At 33.3% G+C, this 24,054-nt stretch overlaps 1 protein-coding gene across 2 annotated transcripts in view; it reads left to right on the forward strand.

Annotated features, from left to right (window-relative positions):
- The window catches only part of LOC122631200 (protein O-mannosyl-transferase TMTC1-like), a 147,104-nt gene that overhangs the window by 58,219 nt on the left and 64,831 nt on the right, over positions 1–24,054 (forward strand). For both annotated transcript variants that reach the window (XM_043816593.1, XM_043816594.1), the window contains exons 2-5: positions 850–1,027; positions 18,858–18,931; positions 22,603–22,734; positions 23,576–23,648. In XM_043816593.1, the coding sequence (XP_043672528.1) occupies positions 850–1,027; positions 18,858–18,931; positions 22,603–22,734; positions 23,576–23,648 (457 nt within the window). The remainder of the gene's footprint in view (positions 1–849; positions 1,028–18,857; positions 18,932–22,602; positions 22,735–23,575; positions 23,649–24,054) is intronic.

Genomic DNA, 24,054 nt, shown 5'->3' on the forward strand with positions numbered 1-24,054 from the left:
TACGTTTCCACCTTGACACCTGGAACAGTTCCAAACTTAGCTCCACGGATAGAAACTTCAAACTTATGCTGTCTGCAGACTCCAAAAATTATTGTTCAGCCATGTCAGCAACTACGATGTTTGTTTTCATCTCTCCATCCAGGCGCACGAATCTTTGTGCACTGCCTATTCTTTCTGTTATTTCACCCCATGCTCTTTCTTTCTTTACTTCTATTTCTTTCTTTCTCTCTCTTCTCTTTCCCCCCCCCCCTCTCTCTTTCTCTTTGCGTATATATGTGTAGGTATGTGTATGTATGTGTGTTCGACATACATACCTCCGACCTGATTTGCCTTCCAGGGACAAGAGCCAGAAGCGAAGCTGCTTATCACGACGAGCGTTCTATTCAAAGCAGGGTTGTTCCATGAAACGTTTGCTCTCACCATGAGTACATGTACACGTACGTGTATATACAAGGGTGTTGGGAGTATAAAGTGATTTGGCAAAGATCGGACGAAATGCGATTATCCACCCAGAATGAAGATTAGATTTTTGAAATGGATTTGGCAAAGATCATGCAGTCTCAGTTCAGATGTGTCCAAAGTGTCCATTTATTTCTTTTTTTTCTCTTCGATTTGCTATATTATTTAGGCACTTTCTTCCGGAAAATCTGTATTTAAAAATCACAGCTGGAAGATAATAACTTAAAAATATTTTATGAAATTGATAATAATATTGAATTATGATATAGTTTATTAAATTATGATATTGAAATCATACTTTGATAATTTTTTTACGTTGAACAAAAAAGGAAGGAATAATAAAATACACGATATGCGCATGAATTAACGTCTTTTTCTTTTCCCTTTTAGATTGAACTATCTGATGTCAGGCCTGACGCCAACGTGGTATCACGCAACGAATGTCGCGTTACACGCCGCGGCATGCGTTTTAGTAACCAGAGTGAGCTTAACCGTGGCGTCACTTCGTCCTGGATTCGCGGCATTGACCGGCTTGTTATTTGCCGCTCATCCTATTCATACCGAGGCTGTAAGTAGAAATTTAATGATCTTATAAAACGCATTTTTCTTTTAAACCACTCCTTCCGTTTTATTTAAAAATATTTTTTAATTAAAACATGCTATTTAATTTAAAAATAATTCTTCAATACTTAAAATTTAAATATTTTCTCTCTCTCTCTCTCTCTCTCTCTCTCTCTCTCTCTCTCTCTTTCTCTCCCCCTTTCTCTTTCACATCTTTTGAAGTGTATTTTGTATGATACAAATGTTGTGTATCGTTAGCTATAAAAAGATAATAAGTAGAAAAATTCAAGATATAGAGAGTTACATTATATTTTTCACCATTCTACAGTAATCGAACGATTTCGTAAGCTCGTTAGCGATTATCTACGGATATTTAGATACTGTTAAAGAATATCGAGCCGGACTAAATCATTTTCACCAGATCAAGAACAACTTGAATTCAAGTAAATGGCTATGGCAAACGATTAGCATCCTACTGGGAGTTCTGTAGTAGGATGAGGGTTCTTGTTAATAGTTAATAATCCGCCTTAATGGATACTTCGTTTAAAGTGTCTGCTTACGTGCAGTGTTGGTATTAAGTGCAGGTAACATCGGATTTTCGTTAAGCCGATCGAAGCGTCAGGAAGATCAGTAGGAGAAGCAGTCAGTGAACATAGAAGGGGATGAAAGGGTAGGAGTGAACAATGAAATTCGTCGACGGTGATAACGACGTTGGTCTACTTAACCTGCTTCGGTTAAGCGCATAACGCTTGGTCCGTTGTGTTCATTGGCCCTGTCGGAGCTATCTGCTATTTCAGACGATGAGACTTTTGGTCGAGAATAGGAGAGTGAAAAGGGATGACCGGACAGGGATTGGGGCTTGGTAGGGTGAGCAACCGCTGGATCGATGTGACGGTGATTACAAAGGATTATGACATATTCGTCTGATATCAAAATCGCCCTGAACGTAGCTTATTCTCTGATTTGGTGTCACATCCCATATATTCTCTCAAATCTTTCCTATTCATAGACAAAGTTAGCGAGAAAACTTGCGAAACGATAACGGTTCATAGTATGTTTGCCGTGGATATATAAGTACACCTATCTCAAGAATAGAATCATCTTCTTGAAAATGATCTTTTATTTCTTCATTTGTACAGAATTTTTAAAAGCTTAGGTATGCATGAGATCTGATCTCAGATAAATTATAGGAAATGGTTAAAATAAATTTGTTAGGTCATATGTATACACTTATAACAGATTTGTCAACATAGTATCTATTTCACATAAATTATAATAAATTTAGATTATATAGAAATTTTCTATAGTACATTTTGATAATACTTTGACTTATTCGTTTTTCCATTGTTAATACATTTTTCTTTTCAATTTTAATTTTATAATTATTTTGAAAATAGTTCCAAGAAAAATAAAATAATTTCGTGAAATAAAATTACGTATTCTCCTTTGAGCATCAAATTATTAGACCGTTCACTGATCTCTATCAAAGAGAATTACCAATGGCACACGACATCGATTCGCGCGTTCTAACCACTCATTACGAGAGCAGCCAACTCGGCCGGTCACGCACCGCATCCGTTTACATCAGGTGCGTGCATTATCGCTATTGCGTGTGTGTCTGTCTTTCGCTGACCGCGTTCACTCGGTTATCACGTTGTATGTCGGATGAAGAAGTCAGATATTATTTGCTACCCGTTAAATCTGGATAATGATCAGTTCGTTTAAATCACCACTGGCGCAACTTTTTCTACTTTGCATAGTTTAAAATATATCTTAAACATTCTTTGCATTTTTCCTGTGTATTTCTTTAAAATATGGCATAACATTGTTGAGAATAACAGCTCCGTCATTCAGATAAATTAAGATTTTCAAAGTACTATTACTTATTCATATAATTCCATTCATGATTAATTTTCCTTTTTCTTTCAGCAATGATGAAAGGTTTCGAAATATATAATTATGCGATATCCTCTTTCAAACTAAAGAACTTTCAAACATAATTAATGTTTCCAGAAAACAATGTCATTCGTTATATCGTGTCGAAAGTATTTTCAATTTCGCTTTCGTACATAAGACGAACATAGAGTTTAATCCGTTACAGTTTACTGGCATGACCTATGGATTGTACGAATCAAGTGGATAGACATTTACGAATGGTACGGTATTACTCCTCGATCGATTAGCATCGCTTAGTTGGTGTCTGTTAAAATGATCAAGCCGTGAAAGCGCAGTCCGCTTCCGGTTGTCGGATTAAGCCTTTGGTCAGGTGCTGAAAGGAAACTCGGTAATTAAGTGCGACGCCGTCGAAGCGCTCGATCCTAATGTAAACGGATGCGGACAAAGGACTCCGGCTGATTTGGAATAGGAAAGTGAACTGCTCTATCAAGAGAATAAGAGATGGAGAGAGAGAGAGAGAGAGAGAGAGAGAGAGTGTGTGTGTGTGTGTGAGTGAGAAAAAGAAAGAAAGAGGGAAATGGAAAGCCTTTGGGATTCGTTGCTCGACGACGATTCGGAAAATACTGATGATCGATCGATCAACAAGGCTTCAGCATTTCTTGTTCGTTTTGTAGGGTGAGATTTCATCTGGTATATAGTCCTTAACTCGCGTTAATGATCGAAAGTCGGTCGTGCGTTAGTGATTGATCGGTTCTTGTAAAACTTCACCCTTTCGCAATTCCTTATTTTCTCTTTCGATTTGAAAAAAGTTTAATAGGCTGAGAATTCAATTAAATCGTTAATCGGATCAATAGTCTTTCTACCAATCAAATTTCTTGTTTCTCTCCTTAATAGTATAAGTAATATGGTAACATTGGGCAATCGAATAGAAATGTAAAATAGGACAAGAGTTATTGCGTGCTTTTTAATAATAATTATCGGTGTCGATATTTCTCAATTCATTTGCTCATCCGACATCTTTTTTTCGTTTTTTCTTTTTAATTGGATGCTCAATGAATGCTTTCTCATTTCACTAAAATTCCAGCATCGTGAATTAGAGAAAAAGAAAAAGTGAAATTTATTAGAGAATATTGATTTACACGTAGGCACGGAAGTAAAAGAAGTTGAAAGTTAAAATCATGTTAGTTCCGGATGCAGGAACGACAATGTAGTCACATAATAAATGTAATAAAAGTAATTTTCGTGCAATTAGCTTCAAGAGAAATATATGTATATATTTGTTAAGGGCAAAGGTTGTTTGTCACAAAAGATGCTTTTCCGTCTCGCTAAAGATGAAGAGTCTGTAATTTAACCCCTTAGTCATTCGTGTTATGTTGGAAGAAAGGGCTTCGAAAGTTTCGAAACGACGATAAACACCCTCTATTAAAGGTGCACCGATCGATATGCTTCCTTCAACTCTCTCTCTCTCTCTCTCTCTCTCTCTCTCTCTCTCTCTGCCTACCCTCCCTCTCTCTCACTCATTCTCTTTCTCTCTCTCTTTCTTTCTCTCTGTTTCCTTACCTTACCCTCTCCTCCCATTTCTTCATCGTTTTCTTCCCTGTTCGTTTAAAGGAACATCGGGTCGCTGCCTTTGAATTAGTTCATTTCCTACTCCACTAACTCCGGTGGTATCGAAAATGGTGATAAACGCCAGCCATTTATATCGAAGAATTTCAAAAGCCTCGAAGAGTTCATCCGTCTACATAATTGAGAGTCGATGGACTTCGAAACCTTTTTCTCAAGACTTTTTCACTTTGTCCTTTCTCTTCTTCCATTTTTCTCACAAGAATTGACCGTGTCATTTCGAGCATATTTCATTAAAAATTTCTGCACGTAATAGATATTATACATATATACTGGTATAATAGATACATGCGGATTTTTAATTTCTGAGGGTTAATGGCATTAATGTACATTCTATAGTTTTACTTGGTTATTTTATCTTTCCCGATAATTTTCTTTCTACCTTTCATTTTTATCCGATATTACGTAAGAAGATTTTCAGGAAAATGCAAACTTAGCCGATAACATTTTATGAGAGTATCGTATCTTCTTTCGATATTCTCTTATCCCTTCTAGCTATCGACGATGTTCGATATTATAAATAAAACGTAAGATTAGATCCACTGATTTTTTCCTAAGTATACGAAACTATGTAATTTACATATTTCGTAGCGCATAGCGTAAAGGAAGAGTAATGGAACGTGTAATGAATGAAAGTAATGTTAAATCATATTCGACAAATTTTAAGAAGATTTTAGCGATTTTTAGCGGATCTGTCAGTGCTCACAATTTTATTTCTTATAATATCGTTGAATATAGAGGTTGAAGTAAAGCTCAACGGAAGTTACGACAGCCGGCGTTGGAGGGTAGAAATTCAAAGCTCCGAGTAACAAGTGCGGAAAAGTTAGTGCTTAATTCCGGTAGGTACGATTCTCGCATAATTTTCTGAGTTACACGCGCCGTTAAACCACGTCGTTGCTAATGTAGGCTGTCTATAGTACATCTATATAGTACGTCGTCACTTTGTAGAGACGACAGTGCCGTTAGCACTTCGCGATGAAATACTTAATTTTCGAAGTAAGCACGTGATAGACGTGTTCTACGGCGTGTCCCAACATACGAACGTTGTAACGTAAACGTGACGTGTCAGAATGCGATCGTTCGCCGTGTTGCTTTTCGTGTGGCAACGCTATTCAGTCTGAAATGTCACGAGTAATCGATATTTCGTTTTAACGACTCCCTCATGTTCTGCATTTTTATCGGGAATAAGAGAGGAGTATTAAAATCGAAATTGTTGCGTACATTAACGCGAACGTCAGAGATACGTTTAAGTGATAGGTACAACGTAGTGGAAAAAAGAAAAAGAAAAAAGAAGAAGATGAAAGATGAAAAATAAAACAAGATAAAGTAGAATAAGTTGGAAAAAGGAGAAATAAAATTTTTGGATACTTCTATAGAAAGGGATATTCATATTTAAATAAGGAAAAACGGGAGATAAAGTAAAAGCAAGAAAGTGATAAAGAAGAAAAGAAGAAAGGAGGAAAAATGAGAGAAAAAGAGAACAAAGAAAGCCTAGAGAAAAAGTATGCAAATAATGAGGAAAGGAGTATCGGCTTAGGAAAAAAGAAGGGAGATGATGAAGGTGTTCGTTGTGAAGCCTTAGCAGAAGCCGAACGTTTTAGCGGGAAAGGAGATAAGTCGAGCGCTATGAACATGTCCTGTATTTATTCTTGGAGTAGGTAAAGGATGATCATCGCGAGCAGAACATTTTCCACGTATTGTTCGATCCGTCCATTTCCGTGAAATCATTCATAAAATCGTAGGCGCTTCCATTGCTTTGAAAAGAGTCTTTCTCGACTATTTTCCAGTCCCTGGTCATGCGAATATCTCCGTATCTATTTGACAAAGATATAATCCATTCCGGATAAAATACGTGATTCTCCCCTTCATAATTGGATTCATTAAGAGGAATAAAATAACGAACGAGTAATTACAGAGACCTTTTATATTTAAAGTTATCGACGTATAGGTATTTATTTAATTCTACATTCTACTAATACGTTGTTTTACACGTGTATTTTTTTTCTTTAATTAATTCCCAGCTTTTTTTTTAAAGAAAACTTTTTGTTTCCTACATATTGAATTTTTCGCTTCAAATAATTTCAAAAGTAACCTCAATTCGGTAAAAGCAAGATACTCAGCATGAAATAAAACTTCGATACGTTCATATAGATAAGCGGAACTTGCGTTTAGATTCTACATGAACACTTTATACTTACAATATCCATGGCTGTAAGAATAATGAAATTTATCTACAGCAGAGTTTCACAATGCGTACGACTTTAAAGAATTTCGATATCGATTCGTGCATAACTCTCGAAACTTTATCGATGTGAATTCGCTAAAAATATTGGCGGTTTTCAAAAAGTTTTTATACCGTCCCTATTAGTGAGCCTTGAAAGAAACATTTCCGAGAAAACGGTCAAAGTATTTTATCTAAAATTCGAGCGAACAAACAACGATACTATAGGGCCAGCCACAAGCAGTAACATTTCGTAGAGCATATGTCTACTCTAAGGTCGATCTGTGAAAGCAGAAAGTACGGGTCGTCTAGAAAGGAAACTAAGGATATCGAGAGGGCGGGAAAACTCAGAAGAAAACGACACTGGGAGTCATTTCGGACGTCTCGTAAATAACGAGGAAATTGGAGGTAAAGAGAAGTGGATGTCTTTGAAAACGAGAGCTTTATCTTCTAGTGGTTTTAAAAAGAAAAGGGAATAGTTTTTTTTTTCGATATTCTCGATCCGTTTTCAACGGCCTATATAACTCAGCGAATATATAAGATACTTGATAGCGTGTCATAGGATCATTATCGCTTTAGCAAGGTATTTTATTGCAATGTTTAATACGAAGAACTTTAATAAGAACAAATTCAATCGTTAGAATGGTTATTACAAAACTTGTCATTAACGAAATTAATGGTGTTAATTATGTAACTTAGATAATTAGAAGTAGTCTCTATGATCTATTATGATTACTATTCCATTATTCATTAAACGATCCAATAGATCTACATTAATTTGTATGTTCGGTAAGGTGCCGAGTTTCAGAACTGTAATGTATTTTACATCAAATACGCGCGCGCGATTATTACGTAATAGAGGGATTACTTATCGATTATTTGCAAAGCGTTCCTAGTACGTGATGTTACTATGTGAGATATAATCATAATAACTGAGAATAGTATAATCAGGTATTAGATATCGATAGATAAGCTTGTTGAAATAAGTAGAATTCCAAAGACATTGATCGTATTTCAAAGTGCATAGATTTATTGAAGGAATTTTCTATTATCGACGATTCGTCGATAGGACACAAAAATGTAGAATATCCGTCCGCAAGAAGTTGTCTAACGACAATTCGTGGGAAAGCATCAGGGAAAGGTAGATAAAGTGGGTAATAGAAATTTCCGCGAGAGAGACTCCGTTAATATATAAAGGAAGGAAGAAACGACGAAGGGACTTTCAAGCGTTTCTTCGATTCGATTATGTTAATCGTGGACGTTCAGTCCTTTTCCCCTTAGCCAATTCTTTCTCCCGAGAAAATTTTCTTTTTTTTGCGTGAAACTTTAAAAGACTTTAGGAGACATATTCATTATCTCGTGGCTCATCGATTCCAACGATCCTTCTCTTCCCAAAGGGAATTCAAGGATGGCGATTCTGGTGGCTCTCGCTACCGATAGCACCATGACGGTGCTGGTAGTACTGGAAATGGTACTGGTCTATCCAAGTCCACGACGACCTGGAGTTAACAGAGCCAGTTTAAAAGTGATTTATCTCTGATTTATGAAGGAAAAGAATCCGGGTCCGGAAGCCGAAAGTTTCCCGACTTTTCGGCGACGAGGCGGAAAGAATTATCGGTCGGCCACAATGGACAGTCAGTGATATCGTTTACACGTCGAATCCCATCGGGGTCGTTCGTTTCGAGCAAGAAAAGATAAAGAGAAAAGAAGTGGGCATAGGATATACCTACTTACTTTCTTTCTTTTTCTTTTCTTTTCTTTTCTTTTTTTTTTCTTTTTTTTTTTATCGGAGAAAGAAATTTCCTCGTGAGTTCGAATATTTTGTGAATAGAACGAGGAGAATTGTGCACGTCTATCGAACCATCAATCGAACAGGTCTTAAGAAACGAATTTTAGGATTCTTTTCAATATTTCCGGCCACCTGTTGTCAGGGGTTACGCTTTCCCCTTTCATTTACGCGTCGATCATTTTTATTTCCAGTTTTGGTTCTTTACACTCTATATGATATCACACTCAAGAATATTGGCACAAAATCAGATTGGCATCATATCAGAATTATTTCAGTGTTTTTATCCAAATCAATACGCGTGTAATAGAAATATACAAAATGTGATCCGATATTAATAATTTATGACTGATTGACAAAATTCAGTTTAGAACGAAATTCCTAATATAATCTAATATTCGTGTAATTTTCGATACCACGAATATTACTACTCATTATAAATAGTTTATTAGTCTTCTCATTTAATAATCATATCTTTTTCGTTAATTCAAATTATAAACAACACGTGTTGATAATCATATATTTTATTAATTACAATTCACAGTGACTTAATATTTCACATTATTTCGATAAATAGATTAAATATCGTTTAATTTTCGATGAATAAATCAGATATCGTTTTATTTCCTTTGAACTTTAACGTTTTATGACATTCTATTGTGAAACATCGATGACATATGAAATTCGATCATATAGGTTTAATTCGAGCACGATCTATTTGCTCAAAGCGAAAGAACTAACTTCGTTTTTCTCGCTCGAACGGGAAACTTTTCTCTTTCATCTTTTCTAAACTTCGCTTCTTTCTTGGATCCTAATGTTGAGACACCGTTGAAAATGCATCGTAAGATTCTTCCAAAGGATGTTGGCTAAACTTTAAAACGGACAGAAAAAACTTTTTTCGGAAAATATTTTGCAATTTAGTGAGTTCGTAAGTGGAAAGCATTGTCGATGCTGATCGATCTCAAAGTCGTATTTCTCTTAGCAATCAATTTCGATTGATCGTACGTTTTCATTTTACAATTTTTCATGGACGTCAAGTAGATCGATTTCTTGAACTTATCTTCGTTATAATCTTACTTTTTTCGTATTCTGAGAAAAGTCATATCGATTTTTTACATTTTCCTAACTTTTCTATTCGCATTATTGATAATGAATATATGTAACTTACATTTGTTAACGAACTTAATTAGCTACGCAATTATTTGATCATCGATAGAGTCACATATTAGGATTATCTAAATGGAAATCGTGAAGAAGAATATTCGCGCGTTACAAAACTTTACTTCTATCTCTTTTGAAAGTAGTGATTATCGATAAAGTTGATCGTCATTAGAAACGGTAAGAGAGATCATAAGAACTTCCGAATCTGATTCGCTTTAGATATTGTAAAGGAATTGGAGCAATTGAAAGAGAGTAAATTCGTCTCGACGGAAAGTTAATTCTCGAATCGAGTTAAAACCTCTATCGTTGAGTCTAACATTTTCTGGAGGAACCGGAAGTAAAAGGGCATCAGCTGTCTGGGATCTTGACTTCAAAACGATTTCAGTTCTGATTGCGCGATTCATAACGGTGAGATTCTAAAATCTCCTTCTCTTTTAGTTTCTTCTTCTTCTTATTTTTCTTTTTTCTTTGATCTTTCTTCGTTTGGAAATCTATTCGACGACGTGTTCGGGAAGAAGTTCAAACTTATTCGTTAAGACTGAGAACGTGCTTCCTATGAAAAACAGCAAAGGAAAAAAATTAAAGTTATCGTATTTACGATCTATAATATATATAATTAAACGATCACTTAAACGTCAACTTCGATATTAATAAAAATGCGTAAACAGAAAGTAAATAGGCAAGAAATATAATCAAGTAATATGAAAGAGTTCGTAAGTATTTGAATATTCGATGTACTATAAAATCGAATATTTTACATTGACGTAAAAGAAAAGAGGTGGAAAGTGTAGAATAAAAGGGAGAGTTATACGGAACGCAGGTGTGCACGATAATTGAAAAAGAGAAAAGTATTCTCAAACAAACTTTTTTTTTTAGCAATGACGGCTGAAAAGAACCTCAAATTGTAGTAACCGAACGTTATTTGGATTCAAATGTATACGGTGCTACGGAACGACAGAATTCGTTTCCACATTGAAATTGTCGATTACTGTTGAAGAACGATCTCGTTTTTCTTTTTCTTTTTAAATTGTCTTGCAAAATATTATAGTTCACTATAATACATTCCAATTACCTGATAAGTATTTTAATAATTATTCGCTATCAAAATGTAATCATTTATGTTATTTCGACTTCTTTTATTTCTTCGAAACAGGTATATCATATTACTCAGGCTAGATCTTTTGAAATATGAAAATCAAATATAAAAGCAAATTGCCTAGAACACAAAAAAAAATCTATTTTTTACTTATGGAAAGATAAAATGTGTAAGCGAATTTTGTGGAATACAAATAATAATGTAACTCCAAAAAGAGAAAGAGAGAGAAAAAGATAAAAAGGGAGAAAGGAGATAGATAAATGAATAGAGGGAGAGAGAGAGAAAGAGAACAACATATGATGGTGCTGCGAAATGGGAGAAAGCTTTGAAAAGCGTCGAAAACGGAGGGAAAAGTAACGTAACTCAGTCGACTATCTCGATAGTGCGCAAACGTTTGAGCTGTTGGAATGCGTCACTTGCTCGTCTCATGAATTCAGTATTTGGACTTGAAACGAGTAGGAAAGAGAAATAAAAAGAGAAAGATAATCTCTTCTCTTTTTTCCATAAGAATTCTTGATGTTATGTTATCGATCCTGAAAGCAGGCCCTTTAGCAATACCGTGGAAAGATGGTCCTAACTTTCGTAATCTTGTCTATTCTATATCGCTGCTCGAAAGAGACGTTTCTATGAGTGTTGGAAATCGATTTTTCTTTTCTTCTTTCAATACTCATCAAGATACTTTTAAAGGAAGAAACTCGAAACGTTTTCACAGCACATACATTTTTAATTTCCTTCGTATTAAGGTTTAGTGAAATCAATGAAGTATTCAGTGAAAATAATCTTATTGTATTACGAGTTTTGTAATTTATCGTTTCCGATATCGAACGTACGAGTGGTTAGAAGTGAAATTGGCAAATTTATCTCGGGTTCTCGCTATAAAAGTATTTGCAATTTTGGCGAAGTAACAACAAATCCAATGTAATTCGATAAGAGGCCGTTGTGAAACTGTAGTGTACATATACGGTATAATTTAAAACGCGAACTCGAGTTTTCAGACCACGACATTAGTTGTTTGTAAAAGGAAAGTCCATCGAATTCGGCCTGGCTGAAACTGGAAAACGGTTTTATGCAAGTTGCAAGAAAAGAGGCTTGCCAGCTCCCCTAGGAAAAGGGCTTTGGCTCAAGGAGTGTTTACTTCGTTCGACCTTTCTCTCCCACATCTTCCATTCCTCGTTCCATCCTATTCTACTATCCATGCTTCTATATTTTTCTTTCTTTTTTTCTCAGAGCTCCTTCCGACGTTTCTTCTTTTAAAGGCGGCTTGCAGGCAACCGAACTTTCCTTCTTCGTTTCTTATCGAAAGCCTTACTTTTTCGTATATGTGTACTTATATACGTACGTATGTATATACGTATATACATCCTAGCTATCGCTATATCATATATTTATGTAGCAATGTTTATTCTTTTCTTCGGCGTTTTCTAAGAGCAGAGTCTTTAAATGTTACGAAACTTTTTCAGAGATGTGATATGGTCCAGATATTCGAATAGAATGATAATGCTTATGGTATAGATTGTCGTATAACAATCGCTAGTATTTTGCTATTGATGATTTCTTTGAAAACAATTCATATTTTATTCGTGAAGTGAATAATTCGTGATGATCATAAAGAACAAATGAGTGATAAACAGAAAATATAATATTTATATATCTTTCTTAATATTTAAAAGAAAAATGAAATATAGTCGCATCAGATTGACGAAACACATTATTCATTAATTAAATAAGTAATTAACAAATGATTGATGTATTACATTCGTATCTCCAAAAGTAACGTTAGTATAATATTGCTTTAATAACGATCGTTCCTTTCTCGCCACATCGACAACTTATTCTTAATATATAAATAAATCTTTGAACGTCGATAGAAAGGAAGAATAGTGAGAAAAAGGGGAAATAAAACGGTAATTGTGGACAAACGGAGAAAAATCTTTTGATAGTATTGGGAATGATGGTGATGTGGTTGTCTCGTACGGCCGATTAGACATTTCATTAAAGGATATTGCCGCTCTACGGAACGAGAAACTTTCAAGAGAAAAGAGAGAGAGAGAGAGAGAGAGAGAGAGAGAGAGAAGGAGATGAAAGGGTCGAGGGTGTAGAAACTCGCGATCGGATTGGCTGTTGGCTTGAGACGTGGACTTGGACCTTCTTCCTAGGAGAAAGGAAAGGAACTTCGAACACGACGTTCTCTGGTTATTAGGTTCTCCTTCGAGAAACCAGAACCGTCCGTGCGTGCTCGAACCGCTTTGTGGATGCCGTCGATGATAGCGTGGTAACGCCGTCTATGAACGTACATTGCGAATTCTCTCCTTTACCTTCTTCCTGTAATAGTATTAGTAACAGATCGAAGGCTATCGCGAAGAGATTCCCTTCCCGTTCACCTCGGCTACAATTCGATCGGTAGACATAGTACATAATAAATATTTGCAATCACGGATAATCGATATCGTACGTCCAAATCTTCACAGTTTGTGTTCTTAACGTTAATACGAAAAATAATCTTAACGTCAAGGTTCAATATATACGTTTTATCGCGAGTCCTACGATATTTAAAAAGAAAGAAGTGATTGAATAGAGAGTAATTATTTTTATAATTATAGGATAACATTAAATAGTTAGAGAAAATAAAATCGAACTTTGGCGAAAAGAGATTATGTACTTACTCTTAATGAAAACTTATTAAGTGTAGCCAAGTGCACGATACCGACCGCTATTGAAGAGAATTCAATTTAACACTTTGAGGTTGCGATATCGAGAAGTAAATTCGATAATTAAAGAGAATACTTTCGGTAAGAACGTTGCATGCGAGCTGTATTTAGAAATGTAAGATTTTCTTCGTTCGACTAATAGTCGTATTTTCTCTTTCGAGAATTTAAAGAAAAAGTTATCAGACTTTTATGAACTTCATCGTAATAAGAAAAGAGAAAATGAATAGCAAAAATGAGAAGCAAAAGAAACGAGAAGAGAAACAAAATACCTAGTCGTTCTTTTCGTTTCCAGCGTTTACACTCCGTTACCCTTTCCTGTTGCCAACCACCGAGACGAGTTTTAGACGAGGTTAACGACGTCGTTGTCAGGATACAGTTGGAAACGAAAGTAAATAAGAAATCAAGAATAGGAAATAGTAGCATTTTCCAAATTGTGACAGTCTTATGCGAGATTTAATGTTCTTAAATAAGCCGCCTGTAACATTAAAGATTTTTGGCAAGATACTTTATCGCCCATTTCTTGTGCTTTTCCTTTCTTATTATCTCTTTTTATTCTTTTCTTTCTTCATACATTTTTCCATCGGTTCTAGTGACTGTCATTACTTTCTCGTAAAACAAATACAAAGAAAGGTTAACGATATCGTTTTCTAATGCTTCTTATCTAAAATGTACTATAATAAAGTCTCTTGTAATATTAAAGTTCCAAAACATTGAATTTCTTTACAAAAAAAACCAATTTCATGAAACGAATGTAAGATATTTGAATGGAATATATTTTGCCAAATTAATCGATTAATAACAAAGATCAGTTACATCATGATTTACATAATCAGATTTTTTTCTGACTATATTAATATAATTTTAATTTCTACGAATAATTCAGTTTCAGGTCTAAAGTTAGCGATATCTCAAACTAGTACTGTACTAAAATATAATGACAGTGTGATTGATATCTTATCAATGGAACTAACATTCTCTTTATATTCATTATTTTATAATCATACATTTAATGTTCTCTTATCTTTACGCAAAGGATGCGATCACGTACACTCGTTGTACATTAATTAAATCAAATGAGTCCACTGTCCCACTCTATTCGGATTACGCCTTTAAACCTTTTAAGCCCTACAACGTAAAAGAGATCTATACTGAAGACTCGCTGAAAGCATCGTGCTATCCGATATAAATTTTAATTCTTGAATATAGCTTTTATTTTCTTTGTTATCGTAACTATTTTTTTATTTCCATTCTTCCCCTTTGATTTTCGTATGATTATAATCGAAATTCTTAACGTTACAGAAAGAATTTATATTCTTATAAACGAGTATTACTCGTCATCAATTTATTTTTATACGTGAAAGATAATTCAAGCCCTAGAGCTGATATATTTCATCCTCATGATCTATCCTCTATTTTATGTACTTGATCGTTATACTCTCGCTTTAATGCATACAAAAGAATGAAAAGGAAGATCTGGAAGTACCTTGCGAAACGATATACGCGTCGATCTTTTATCCGTGTGAAAGATTTCTTATCTACGATTATAAAGAAACACATAGACGAGATATATGTTCTATTTTCCAATAGTATACTGACGTATCTGTATTACGAACACAAAGGAGAAAGATAAAATTTAACAACAAACGCTTTTTTCAATTTTAAACATTTTTCATTTCTAACATTATTTATATTCTGTCACCCACTGTAATTACAAGCTATTGTGTTCCGTTATTTAAAAATCTCGTTTATATTATAATATATTTGTTTGTAGATAAAGAGAAGAAAATATGTGCAAACGAAAATATATAATAATTCTTGGGTATTAATCCGTGGAGGTTGATCACCATTATTGGATTTTTATAATATTAAAGAATTTTTCTCGCGACTTCTTGATGTAATCCGAAACATGTATTGCATACGTATATGATAGAGGTTCATTGATCGATGAGGGTTACCGAGGTGAATAATAGCTCTTTAATCATACGAAATGTCGTTGTCAGATATTGTTAGAGCAAAAACAGAAGAAAGAATGACAGCTCGCGATGATAAGGCTTGTTCGATTTCCTATTTCGAATTTTTCCTCTCTCGTTTTGTTTCCTCCCAATAAATTTTTCATCTCTATATTCTATTTTATCAACGTGATCCCTTCTTTTTCTTTGTATTATATTTGTACAGATAAAATATATTTATTTACTCCGAGATATTACAAGAGATCTTTAACACATATTCATCCTTGAATACTTGATTCTTGATTACTTTAATACAAGAAGGAACAAGTTTATCAATGGAAAATCAGTCACCGTTGGACGCAACCCCAGTTACCGAGTAAAAATATTAGAATTAAACGTTGGAAGGCAATTAAACGGTGCACTCGCTGTAAAAAAGAGATGAAATTATACCAAAACTTTTAGGAACCATGTGCGTGTGAATACGTGAAATGTGTGTTTCCAACCGAAAAGGGCATTTTATCCACAGTAGATTTTGTATCTACATTTTTGTATATTTTTAATTGTAAATACGAATATAAAAAGGTAGCTGTATTTGACGATTACAAAATATTCAAGTAATTTTTATTTATACCAGAAAAATAGATCTTTAATGGGTGTAAATTGAAAAAGTTATTTATTTGATTCTAAAAAGGAGCAAAAAAAGGAAAAGAAAGAAAGAAACGTTCGTAAAGAAAAAGTTAGTCGATTACTCTCGAGCTATTATACTTATTTAGGCTCCAAGTATCTTTTCTATACTATCGTCGTTTATTCGTAACGTAACTCGTAAATATAACTCCTCCAAGTAAAAGATACGATGGTCGGCGTAGAAAGAGAAGAAGGGAGAAGAAGTCGAGGGTAAGAAGAGATAAAATAAGAAGGGTGGATGAGCAGCCTCCAAGTAACGAGCGAACTCTAAGGGAACTACCGCTCCATATAATCAATTAGAACTCTCGAACGAGTGAGATGGTAATGGAGTTAGAGCTAAGTACAGTAACTGGAGCAAACTAGCAACGAGTTGGCCGAACGCACGCTTCTCTCGATGGTTATCCTTCCAACCTTTCTTACGAGGTAAAGAAAAGCGAGGACCTTTTATATCGACGAACATGAATCTTCGTCGGAAAACGTGATCTAGTTTCATACAATTTAGTAAAAAGTTCGGCTTGATTTATCGAGTTAATGGTATACTTCTCGGGGAATAATTTCGATATACAATTAAATATTTCAAAGAATTTTATGAAATATTTTTTCCTTTTTCAACAAATATATTTTTTCTATTTATTTTATAGAAACAAAAATTTAATATTTCATTTTAAAGATTCAGAAATGTATTACGTTTGGTACACTAAAATGATATTATTATATAATAGGTATTATTCCATTTTACTCTAGTTACCGTCTCTTTTATCGTCTCTTTTATCGTCGTAAATATACGTGCAATCAATATTGTAAATACGTAAAATACATAAAATATACGATTGTAATAATAGGTAAACAATTTATATGGTATTTTATAAAAAATAGATAGAGCGATTAAACTGTTAGTATTTGAGACTATTCCATGCACTTTATAAACAAGTTTCGATATAAATCTTTCCCACATTATGGTCGGTTGGAATAATCTTTGATATTTTGGGAAATTGTCAGTTATCCTTCCCAATATATCTGAGGGTACATAAGAAATTTATCACAAGGTAGTAAGGATAATCTCTGTTATCTTAAGTAGGACCCTCGATCATGGCTCTTGGACCTTCGATAAAATACTCCGTGATCTGTTTTTATCCATCTTGACATTGATAAAATATTATCTTTCGTGCGTGATTTCTACCAACTTTTTATAACCCACGAGATTAGATAAATCAATTGATAATATAAATAATTTGTTTCATTTCATTGTTCATTTTATTTTGGGAAATAATTCCGTGCGGAACTTTAAATGGAACATCCTGCAAATATATATGAATTGTAGATATATTAATAAGATCTAAACTTGCAAATAATAGGAACGTGAGTTATGATTCGACGTCTTCGTCTTTTCTTCGAGTGCGTAAATACATGACTCACTTTTGTCGTCACGTCGTTGTAACTCTTTGATTAATTACTTCTCGACGTGCCCCTTGCCCGATTGAAAGTGAATATTCATCACTGTCTCTCGTATCAGTAATTACAGTTTCCAATTTAACGATAATGTTAATATCTATCCGTAATGGATTATGTTTATAGATGAACTAATTATTAAAATATAAACGAATTCGTAGAAGAAATTTAAAAACGATTACCTGATAATATGAAATAAAACGACATTGTATTACGTTCAAAAGTATAAATCAGTTTTCGTTTTCAAGTACATCGTGCATTTAAAGAGTTTCTTTTTCAAATGCTATTTTTCAACTAGGGAGAAGAGAAAAGAACTGTTGAAAATTTATTCGATGTATCTGTTTAGGAAGGTAATAAAGGAAAGACTATAATTTCGCACCGTGATAAGGTAGATTCGAGTAAATCCCTTGATTTCTCACCTTTTTTACACATTCTCTAATTCTTTTTTTTTTAACTCGATCCTTTCTATCTTAGTTTCTTTGACTCCGTCTTTTTCCCTCTTTCAGCTTCGTTTTCTCGCGTTATATAGGAACCAACCCGCGGAATTAATTCGTTAGGAATGGCAAGTCGGGATACTCTATCGTGATAGACGGGCTCCGTAAATTTTCGAAGTGCACCTGGTACTTCAATTGGATAGGAGTAAAAGAGGGAGTAAAAGAAAAGGAAGAATGGAAGGAAGGAAGGAAGGAAGGAAGGAAGGAAGGAAGGAAGGAAGGAAAGAAGAAAGAAAGGAAGGAAGGAAGTCCAACTTCCGGCGGTAGTTCTCCGAAATCCTTCGGAATCACGATTATTCACTGACGATGCTTTCGCTGATAAGCTTTGTACTAAGGAAACTCTTTTATTTTCTTTCTCTTTCTGATTTTTCTCTTTCGTTTTTAATATCCTCCTTATTTTTCATTTCTTTTCTTTTCGGAAAAGGCTTAATTTCTGACGTGTAATATAAATTTTCTCGTTGTCGTCATAATTGATACAATGGCAAGATTAAAATTAACGTATTTAAATTTCTATGATTATAATAAATATCTAAGTGTATTCCTGTTAAACATGAATTATTTAAAAATTTCGAAATAAAAAGCAATCGAAATAATATTTATGATATTAATGCCTTGTTCACAAATATTTAATATATAATCATTTATAGATTATTAAGAAAGATGTAAAAAACATCATTGATAGTAGAAAGAAATGATGTAAGAAAAATTGATAAATCGGATGCCATTTACGATATTACGTTTCAAGATTTTTGCTTTTCTTTTTATTTTAGGTGACTGGCATCGTCGGAAGAGCGGATGTTCTCGCCTGCATCTTTTTCCTACTCTCCTTCCTGGCTTATCATGGGTGAGTCTAACTTATTTTGACATCAATTTTTTCGGGTCATCGATCTTCCATTTTATAGATAATGCGTAACATCGATGGACTTTTTGAAATATCGATGTAACAAGTGTTTCGATGTAATTACATATTTAATGTCGTATATTGATCAAAAATAAGACAATTATTTATTAAAAATAAATCGTACAGAAATGAAAGAAATATTTTAAATGTATTTGTTTTCTACATTATATAAATCTACGATAAATTTTTAGTATTCTATTCAGTGTAAGAAATTATATAATAAGAATGAAAAAATAAGTAATGCGGCTTGTAAATGTCAAGACTGCATCTGTATTTCGCCAATATTCGATACATTTGGGACGTCTTTTGAATATTGCGCGACCTGAAACAGTAAATCCATCATATCTGACTGTTAAGAGAAACTAGGTTTTTCGTCTGAGAAATCATTATGGCAGAAAACTAAAACGAGACATCTTTTGGAATTTTACTCACATTTTGTCTGCTTCATATTGTATGCAAGACGACCCACTTTTTTCCTAAGCTTTTGCGTTAAAAAATTCTATGCATTTCTTTGTAAACCTTCGCAATATTCCCAAAGAGAGAAAGAGAAGGAGAGAGAGAGAGAGAGAGAGAGAGAGAGAGAGAGAGAGAGAGAAACAAAGATATCAGTTTGTTGGTAAATGCTTTATAGAAAGCATCGCGTGCGCGCGCACATTTGTCGTCGACCTTACGAATAACGAAGTGACATTGAAAAACGTTAAATGGAATAAAAAAAATTACACAAAAATAGCAGTCCGAGTTTTTATTTGTTTCTTTATACTACATGAGAGATGAAAAATTAAAGCGATTGTATCGTTTCATCATCGAAGTGAATAAATAAATTTCTTTTAAACTATTTGTTTTAAACTATTGTTCTACTTTAATTCTTCTATTCTTGGCATACTTTTCTAAAAATTCAAGCAAACATCGGATACAATACTAATTTAAAATTTGCAAACGATAATAATGAATGGAGAATGGAACTATGACAGAAATTACCTAGTTTGTTCATTATTTAATGAAAGATTAATTAATTTTTAAATGACGCTAAATACCACAATATTTTGTAGGTTCGATCTTGAGATACTACTTTGTAAAATATTTTTCGTAAATGAAGATGCAGAACAAACGAGTTAATATTTACATTTATTTTCGATCTCGTCCTATGCACGTATATCGAATTTAATTAATTGATTTCATTTAATCATTCGTTATAGTACTGAATATCGTAATGACCACTTGCAATTATTATTGATAGTTTAACTCGAAGAAATATATACATTTAGAAATTAACATGTCAAGAGGGAAATGAAATAAAGTATGATCGAATAGAAAATAAAAGAAAGAATGATGAAGGAATCAAAGAGTGCGACAAAAACAAAACAAAAAGAAGGTTAATAGGTCAACCGTCATCATTTTAAGTAATGAATCACGGGTATATATATGAAAGAGCAAACGAGGAACACGACTACGTGCAGTGTTCTACTTTTTTCATTGTTCCTGTTTATTCTTGTATTCAACGATGGAATGTATGTATAGTTTCTATCTGTCTACGTTATTAAACCTATGTTTTCATAGTGTCATATATTTTCACCTTATTCCATTTCCTCCTTTTTTTCCATTTCTTTCTTTTTTTATTCTTGCCACAACAAATAACCCTCATATTGTTCCTTTTCATTTTCTTTTTTTTTCTATTTGATAAGTGCCACAATTTTATATGAATTAATTGTAAGATATATAATTACATTTTTTGTCTAGTGAAAGAAATATAAGTATGGATTTAATTAAAAAATATAAAATGGACATAGATCGAAAAAGTCTCTATTATAAAATTGAACATCTACATCTTTTAAATTTCTTATAAAGATTTCTACTTTCGTTCAATTAATATTGAAAAGTTCATTATACAACGAATAAAAGTCTGACAGTGAACGTGAGAATCAACGTTTTGAAGCAAGCTCTCGATGTCGTTACTTCTTAATAATTGTATTGAAAGTTGGTTCGATCTCATTACAAGTCCGAAAAAGGAACTCCCTCGAACGCGTTAAAGGGGCATTGTTAAGTAAATTGCAAGTGCATCATTAATTTGTAGCTTCATTGAATCTATCAACTAAACGAAGTTTATGCGAAGGTAGCAACGTTCACAGCGAAGGGTTTATTACGATTAAATTTCTGTTATTAAAAGACAACTCTCTTGTTCTATAAGTAGTCCATGAATGTCTTTGAGAAACGATATTCCTAAATAAATGATAGTGTGATTTAACATTTTTTAATCAAAATGAAGATTAATTCTTGTGAAAATTTTAAATGAAATTTTTATGAAAGTTTTTTGATAATTAAAAAAATTTATTTTTATATTGTCATATTACAAAAATTTGTACTTTTTTTTCAACAGAAGAGAACAAAAACGAGTTATTTGTAATCGAAACTTTGTTGAGATTAATTTTTTAGTTCATATCGAGGAAGCATCTTATTATAAAGCTTAGTAAGTATAATATGCTCTTTTCGTCCTGAACTCGTATATATATTCAAGTCTATTCGGTCAAGTACTCTTGTTTCACGTCATTCTACTATTCAACCTTTTACCCATGCCTCCTGAACCCTCTATCTCTCACCACCGAAATCCCGAATGACATCTTGTAACGGATCTACCTCTCGGCGTTGATTTATGTACGTAGAGTGCTCGAGGAGCATGTATACCAACACATCTATCGAATTCTGAGAAAAGAAGATCGGTGAAGATTATTTATCAACATCGGTATTTTTATTTTCTCGTAAGCGGTCTTATCTTAAAGAAATTTAAGGAGAAACAAAAAAAAAGAGAAAATAATCATTAGCGCATTTTTCACTTGAGGAAAAGTTTCAATGGAAACATATGTACGGCTTAATACTGAAATAAAAATATTTTAACGGTACTTGAAATAAATTGAAGCGTAAGTTTCGTAGTAGGTCATTCACTCCTCGACAACTTCTGAAGACTGGCATTCCTCTTCCTCTAGTTTCTTTCTTCGACTTTCTCGCTCTCTTTCTCTTTTTTCAACAGGAAAAAATCGTTCGAAACTATTTTAACGGAATGTCAAGTTTCTACCAACTTCTTTAATAATAATTCATTCGTTGTGGAAACTTGTTCGAAGTAAGGATGAAGCATACAAAAGATATTAACGAGCATCTAAATATAGATCTATAGAGCTCAGCATTTAATTGGACTATTCGAAATATTTAATTATAAGTTCTTGTGAGAAAATGTATGATTGTTCTTTATCTTACTTTTCGAAGCTATTCGGAACGAAGCGGTAGTCTACTCGAATGCAAAATGTTCAAAAAAAGAAAATAGGAGAATATAAAAAGAGAATTCATAATTGAATAGTTTTGTAGATGTTTCTGTTCGTTGAAATATTTATTCACATGAAATAAGTGCCATCTCTTGTTCTATTAGAAAATACTATACCATATTACACTTTAGGAAAGCAATGTAATCTTGTTCTCAATCGAGAATACAATCATTTCAAAGGAAATCATAAATATAACGTGTTTGACATTTTACGACAAAATTGTTGACATTTCTTCTTTAGCAGTGATTCGGCTCATAAAATGTACCTATTTAATTAAACCTCAGGAAATTGCTTTTGTTATAGTCAGCAAACAGCCTACGTGTGGAGCAGTGTGTGTCTCGGTACCCTGTCAATGTTGGCTAAGGAAACCGGTGTTACGGTTCTACTCCTAAACCTTCTTTACGACCTTTGTCGTTCCTGGCACTCAATCAGGAGGTGAGTTTAACTGCGGAAGCACATTCATAGTCATACAAAATTAACGATAACGATAGTGGTTCTTCATTTTTAGAAATAGAATTTATGCTTCGTTAATAAGAACTTAACTTCTTACAAACAACGCTATACATAAATGGTTATTTATTTAAATCCATAAGAAAATGTGCATATACTTTTAAAAATTATTAAACAATAAGAATTACATTTTTTGCGAATAATATTTTTGTGATCAATTTTTTGAAAGAAAAAATCTTGTTTGAGCGATAATGCACCAAGTATTTTAATTAATAATAATAATAAAATAAAAATAAATTAAGCGTTCTACAAATGCATTTGAATTATCAAAGGGTACAAACGATAGTAGTTCTGCTTAAACGTACAGATGATAAATTTTAATTAACGCTTAATTTGTAGTCTAGTTAAATAACGAACTTAATGTTTGCGTATAATCTCGTGAAATTTTCATACAAAAACGCTTGCGTTTTTACATAATTGTCATATAGAGTTTAAAAGTAACTGGTTTGCATAATGAATTTCTAAAAAGTTTCTATTCATACGTATTTTTGTAATTTATTCAAAAAAAAAAACTATTCTTCTGAATAAATTATTAAGATCCATGTAAATTTTCGTATTTGATATGAGTGATAAAAAGTAACAGATTGAAGAGCGATATTAAAGATTCAGCATTAAATTAAATCAAATATTTAAGTTAACAAGATCAAACTAGTTAATAAGCGCGTGCGATGACTAGGACTAATTAAAATTTCATCTTTTAAATAAAATTAGTACTGCACTGAGTATTAAAATATTTTTCGGACAATTTCTACATTTTTTATTTCAGATCTATTTCCGAAGCTCGATGGAATGAAGATTCACGACACTTTTCCAGACGTGCGGCTGCTTTACTAGTTTCCGTAAGTTATTTCCTCCTTTTCGATATATTTATGTATATCTCTATCGATAACTACTATAAATCAGATATTAACAAATTCAATATACTATCCGGAATTCGATTTACATATATACTCATAATCGTCTCGTGTCACTTTAATATTGAACTATCAAATATCAATCTTTCCAAAATAATCAAAAAGGACGTAGTAAGATAAGATACTCGTACGATTCAATTTCGGTTCTTTTAATATTCTGACCCAAGCTATTAGTCCATTAATTATCAATGAACGTAGAAGAAGATCGGATGGAATTGTTCATTAAATCGAACATCGCTTTCACAAACCCATCGAACCAATCGTATTATCAAAGGACAACGGGAAAGGAATCGTTGTGTTTTCGAGAGAAGTAGATACAGAAATAGATGTG

This window comes from Vespula pensylvanica, chromosome 8 (assembly GCF_014466175.1).
Source record: "Vespula pensylvanica isolate Volc-1 chromosome 8, ASM1446617v1, whole genome shotgun sequence".
NCBI lineage: Eukaryota > Metazoa > Arthropoda > Insecta > Hymenoptera > Vespidae > Vespula > Vespula pensylvanica.